The 6,537-nt window shown below is 36.7% G+C and overlaps 1 protein-coding gene across 7 annotated transcripts in view; it reads right to left on the bottom strand.

Moving 5' to 3' along the window:
* The window catches only part of BICC1 (BicC family RNA binding protein 1), a 255,262-nt gene that overhangs the window by 18,140 nt on the left and 230,585 nt on the right, over positions 1 to 6,537 (bottom strand). For 6 of the 7 annotated variants that reach the window (XM_023531924.1, XM_023531915.1, XM_023531910.1 and 3 more), the window contains 3 exons: positions 5,737 to 5,902; positions 3,003 to 3,042; positions 2,462 to 2,616 (listed from right to left, as the gene is read on the bottom strand). In XM_023531924.1, the coding sequence (XP_023387692.1) occupies positions 2,462 to 2,616; positions 3,003 to 3,042; positions 5,737 to 5,902 (361 nt within the window). The remainder of the gene's footprint in view (positions 1 to 2,461; positions 2,617 to 3,002; positions 3,043 to 5,736; positions 5,903 to 6,537) is intronic. The other variant, XM_023531912.1, reaches the window with a different exon arrangement.

Raw genomic sequence — 6,537 nt, 5'->3', positions numbered from 1 at the left:
TTCTCTTCATAGATCAGCGTTCTACTTATCCATCTGGGTTTGTTTTTCTTTGGAAAAGCGTATGGAAAAAGAGTGTTTCTAGCTACCCTCTGATTTTAAAATATTAGTGCTATAAGCAGAGGTGTGGTCAAATTTAATAAAATTTTTTAACTTCTCTTTTACTCAGGTCCTTCTCCACCCCATCTTGTATCTTGTTGCCATGTCCTAACCCAAAGAAGCAATCCTCACTTATTGCCAGCTTTTAATCCTTTTGGGCTACAGCAGAATAAAGGGGGAAGGAATGCACCTGCAGACGGCAACTACTGCCAAACATCAGATCGTGCCATGTAAGGGGCCCTTCTGCCCTTTTCAATGGATTTAGATGCGTGAGGGAAGTTCAAGGCCTGTCCTACACACCAGGGAGAACCTAGAACACCATTCCCAAAGAAAGTGCAATTTTATCTTTTCTTAAAGGGGCTGTAGATCAAAGGTTCCAAGGTGAACACCCATGCACTGATCTAGCTGGTCACACCCTTCTCCCAACCCCTTGTCCCCAGAGAGCAGTGCTTCCAGAGGGTGCCCACATTAGAATCACACTAGGCTTTTGCTAAAAATGTTGATTCCTGGTTTCCACTCCCCACCTGATGAATGAGATGCTAGAGGAAGAACGGGCATTTTTATCAAGCTCTCCACGTGATTCTTATATTTATTAAGGCATGGCAACATGGCTCTAAATCATTTACATATCACCTTTGCTATGTAATCAAACGTACCCTCTTGGGTTCAACCATTGGGAAGAGGAGAGTAAGGAAATTTTGTAAAATGAATTCAAGTCCTTTCTCTGACACCTACTGCCATGACCGCAAATAAGAAAATCTCATATTTCAGCAGGCTCTTGGTTTTCCTCAGGGTAAAATTCTCCAGTGGAAATAACAGTTACCACTAAATATGAGAACTTACGATACACTATGCTGTGCACTGGATGCCCTCTCCCATGTCATCCTCAAAACAACTCAAACGAGGAAACAGGCTCAGAGGAGTGAAGTCACTCATCAAAGCTGTACATTTATCAGTGGTGACTGTCAGACCCCACAGCCTTTGCACTTGACCATTACATTATTAGAATGGTCATCATTTCAAACATACTGTTGGTCTTTGAGAGGAGAACTGAACTAGCATTTCTACAGTGAAACATTTCATCTCTGAAAGTACAGAAACGTAATCAACCACTTAACACTACACTCTGCCAAGGGCAATGGTGAGTGAAGTGGACGACCACGGGTGCATAAGTTGAAAGAATTAGCACGGCAGTTTTAAGGTCTCTGCCAACAAAAGGAGATGTTTAGTTTCTCTCAGAGCTATAATGGCAGAAAGAGGTGTGTACTTTCTACAGCCTCAAATTTCTTCCTTAACGGTTTCTACATTCTAGCTGCTTACAGTAACTCCAATCTTTAAATACAGCCTGCCAGATTGCTACTGTGGGTCTGACAATGAAATTCACAGGAGATTGTTCTTTTTTAGTATTTCAATAGTTATTTTCTTTTTCACTTAGAAAGCCAAAGAAAAAAACTCGCATGTTTGCTTTTACCCTTTATCAACAGTCTGATTTTTACAAAGAAAGCAGGTGGAGAAAAGAAGATCGATCTACAAATGCCAGTTATTAGACTAACAATTATGAAACCCTTAACCGGTATTTGTTTTTCAATCTCCAGTGTTCTGGTTGAACACTGTGATTCTTGGATTAATCATTTTCATCCATGTTTGGGTTTGCGCAGTCTCCCTACTGTTATGTGTGCATGCATTGTGCTCTAACTCCACCCTCACTTGGCAAAAGGCTTATACCAAATCTGATACTCTCAAACTGAAAAGGCCTTGCTGAGTGAGTCACGGGTAGCCTGGCTGGGAAGTGTGGAATTCTGGATTCCTTCTCCACGTGGTGCAGATGCCAGCTTCCCAGTCTCACTCTGAGCAATGCAGCCAACATCTGGGAAACATAAAATCTTGGAGCTCTTGTTTGTGGTACTTCCTGCTGTGTTCCTGGCACATCTGAACACACTGAGTTTTTCACTCATATCTGAAAACTTGTTTTTGTTGAATATTTGCCTTTTTCCCTTATGGTGGGCTTGCTAGTGATACTCTTGGATAAAGGGTTTATTTATACATTTCATGGAATATTAAATCTGTCCTTTGCTTAATCTCAGCCCTGCTCCAGCATTTATAACTCTCCCCCTAACAAAAACACATTTATCGAAATGTATATCTCCATAACAGCTGATCAATAACTTTGACAGAAGGTACATAAAAGACCATAATATATTAGACTGCATCAATTTTATGGCAATATGTTTATAAGAATATAAATTAAAACAAATCCCCATTAATGATTTTCCTTATGTAAATAAAGAATGAGAGGGGAGAGATGATTGTTCTCTTTTGCTGAGAGAACACGCAGGAAGAATGGGTAGGACATGACTCTACAAACCTCAAAAGTAGTTGTCATTGTGGGCTTATAGGACACATGATTGGCCCTTCTCAGCTCCTTGATAGTTTCAGCTGGCATAGATTTAGAAAACCCGAGGCCACTCCAGGTATTTGTAGGTGTCCTGACCTCCGTCACCACTGGTTTCTTTAACATAGCTTTGGAAAACAGAATATATTAAAAAAAAAATGCTTGATATTTTTAATGTTTCTTAAAAAATTATTGAGTGTTTCTTTGATATATGTAAAGGAAAAAATCACTGAATATTATTTCTTAACATAAAATGCCTTATAGTATCTTCATAAAACATTTTATACCAAGTAATGGTAAATTTTACAATGCTACATTATTTCTTAATTGAACTAATGCTAATATATTCAACAAAATATATTGGACCTCAACAAAATTTGTGCAACTCACACCCTAAACATTCTTAGTTTCTTGTTATGATGTCCAATTTCACAATTCAATATGAATACTGAAAAACCTTTTATCCAGTCTACTGAAAAAAAATCAAAGTATAGATCATTAACATATCACTTACCTTTGGTTGCTAATAGCTTCTTTTGTTCATAGTCAAATGCCTGAAAATGAAACAGAGAGAAAATATCTTTATTGCCAGTCTATTCAAATGTCATGCCAATACTCCATGATTACAGAAGAAAGGTTTTAACTATAGCCCATGAATCTCCTTGGGACACATGGAAAGCTTTGCACCATAATATGCCATTAATTTGGTGAAGTCTGATAAATTTAAACATGTTTACAAAACTAATTAATTAGAAAAATAAATTACTGATTCTGACTTTGTCATGACAGTGATAGTTAGAAATTTTCCCTCAAAAGGAAAAAAAAGTTCCTATTTACTATGAATATGCAACATATCAGGACAAATAGATGCTAAAGTACAGTGAATAATCTAATAATAGTTATGCTTTCAAAATAATGCATTTCCAAAACGCTTTCAGGTTATCTACTGACCTCTTTGTTTCTAAAAACCTCCTCTTCATTTAAGTAAAGCATGCCCTGAAGTGGTATAATGTGGAAACAGCTTAAGAAATTATTTAGCCTAACTGGAATAGTCTGCTTTTGAAAGGAGATAAATGGCAAATGTCTAGCTTTAAGCCATAATAACAGTCAGCAATACAATAAAATTAAACCTAGTTACTTTTTATTGCACAGGACTAAGATGGCATTATTCATTCTTTCCACTCACATTGAATAAGTGACTTATGATACAGTCAGGTATACACAGAGGTAGACCTGCGTAGGTAGGTCATTTTGAGGAAAGTAGTCTAGATATAACTATATCTCAGATGCTAACCCAGTGTTCTCAACTCCCCAATTTAGAGACTAGCAAAGACTTGATTTAAGAATGCCTCGAAGGCCTACCAGGAGGGTCAAGAACAAATTGGCAAGAGCTCTTTTGCCCAGGAGGACTATACCCCTACATGTAGAGATGGCACCCAGGTAATTTACGATCTGAAACAAGATACTTTGGAAATGTGTACAAATAATAATTAGGTCAGGATACTAAGTGAAGACGCTAACCCTGACAAACCATGATGTGTGTTTATAACACTAAGAACACGTCAGTAAATCCGAAGAGCCAATTTTTTAAAATCACACAGTTTGATGATGTTTTTGAAATCCTAGGTCTAAAATGGCATTCGAAATTAAAATCAACTTTTAATGATTAATGGCTAAGGGCAAGGTGTGGGGAGATCCTAAATTCACTTGTTCAATAAATATTTATTGAGTCCCTCTGGTTAAAGAGACTGTGCAGCACTTTGTGGAAGAATAAATTAATTAAAAATAATCTGTAGCCTCAAAGCCATGCAGTCTTAGCAAGGATGGATAAAAGAAATAACTACAAAAAAATACCTACTAGGAAGTGAGATAAGTGTGAAAAGAGGAGCTGAAGATATAGCACTCCACAAACAGTCAGGAGACAGAGAGAGTTTTTAGCAGAAGGAACCAGGGAGGTCTTCAGTCTTTCTCCCTGTCAATACTCAGTGACTATTATCATTGATTTCTTAATGATTTTAGGAGTCAGCTCTTTATTAACAGCATAAATACATGTGTTTAAGTTGAAACTATATCACCAAGAACACTTATCTATCCTAAAATAAAGAAACGTGAAAATGGTTCACTGTAGGTATAAACCTGATGGAAAAGAGAACCACAAGATGGATTAAAACCATAAAGGGATCATAAAGTGGATGTGATAGTCCTTAGATGAGAAAATTTTAATTTATATTAACTGAAAATAAATTCACCAGAGAAAATGTAACAAATGTCATTTTTTTTTTTAACTTTGACACTTTATAAAAAGGCCATGGCTTTTGTAAAAAACGTTCATCCGAAAACTCATGGAAATGTTCAAATGCAAAAAAATCAAAAAACGGACAAGCAGGATTTAACTAGTTTTCATTGGAATTATAGGAATATAATTTAGTTCCACGAATTAATTCCTTTGACATATCTGTGACAGCTTTTTCATTTCTAGGATTTTGTGAAAAATTTTCTCTTCCTTTTTTTGGAGGTAGGGGGGATGGGGATAATAAGTCTTCTACTATGAAGTACGTAAGTCTACCCAGTAATTCTGATACTGAAAGCAAATGTTTATAGGACTCTAAAAGCACAAATCACAAAATCCTTATCCTTTATATTGTGATCCATATGAAATGAGATTTCTGAATTTCATGGTCAATAGTGTTTTGAGTAATTAGTCTAATAGTTTGAAAATGGATACAGAGACAATCCCTACTGAAGAAATTGTTTAAAATAATTATGAAAATCTGTGAATATAATCATCAATATTTAGCATCTGCTTTCAAAAACCTAGACTCATTTTTATAACTGTCTAAATGACAACAAATGTATCACCTCCATTTTATAGATGGAAGGATAGATATTATATCTATTTACCCAAGACTATGTCATGATGCAGTAATACTTAGAAATAGCAGCTCTGACATTTATCTAATTTTTAAAACAGATGAATAATGTCATTTGATTAACATAGAGGGACAAAGGATGATTTATGTCACTTTTCATATTATATTTTAAAGTACTCTTCCCACTAAAGCAAAATCCTGCATTTCATTTTCACGTTTACAGCAAAACCAATTCTTAACTAGTGGATATATATTTAAATTTAATCTTGACTAGAGTGCAGAAACAAAACCGGATTTCTGCTCTACTGCTGAACGCTCACTGAATTCCCCACTCCCCAACCTTGCTTTTGGATGACATTCCCATTTTTTCATCATTACCTGCATGTTGACATATGACGGCCGCGAGGCCAGGCGGGCCCTTTCAGAGTTTTGCTGGGCGGCTGCAGCCCTCTCTGCGGCACGCTCACTCCCCGGAGCCTTCTTGTCAGCCAACGGGCTTTCTGTAGCACTCAGTTCAGGATCTGAGAGCAGCCTGTCAGTGCTGCTGTGAAACAGAGTTTGGAATTTAACACTTCACTATCATATACGAATGTGCTGCATGTTTCCTGTGTGCCATGTTTTCTCTTGTATGTTTACCACTGTCAACTATTTACCTGTATTATTTCATTTAATCCTCACAACGCCACTATGAGGTAGGTAGTATTATCCCCATTTTACAGACAAGTACCTTGTCAGGGTTATAGTTCTGATAGATGATAGAGCTGGAATTTGAACCCGGGCGTCTAAGAGCTGGAGCTAAAACTCTTTCATGATATATATTCACACACATTGTATATAGTATATATAGCATATTGTAAATGGTACATGTGGAATAGACATAGACAAGATTCCTGATTTGGATACATCAGGAAGATGGCAATGACCCATCCATACGCAGTCTAAACAAGACTGAGTCAATGAGAAGCCATGCAGATGATCCAATTCATGTGTGTGAAAGATGACATTGCTAACAAATCTGCTATGATAAAGGTGGCAGATAAATAAGACATTTTCCAACACCTGTGTGGGAAGAGCATGAAAGTACTTCTTAAAATGAGGAACAATGATTTTAATTACAAGAATTGATAATGACTTACACGTACACTCAAGTTCAAATCCAACTGCATGTTAAGCTCAAGT

This window comes from Pteropus vampyrus, unplaced genomic scaffold (assembly GCF_000151845.1).
Source record: "Pteropus vampyrus isolate Shadow unplaced genomic scaffold, Pvam_2.0 Scaffold3, whole genome shotgun sequence".
Lineage (NCBI taxonomy): Eukaryota > Metazoa > Chordata > Mammalia > Chiroptera > Pteropodidae > Pteropus > Pteropus vampyrus.
The sequence above is the reverse complement of the archived record's forward strand: the minus strand, read 5'-3'. Positions and strand labels throughout refer to the sequence as shown.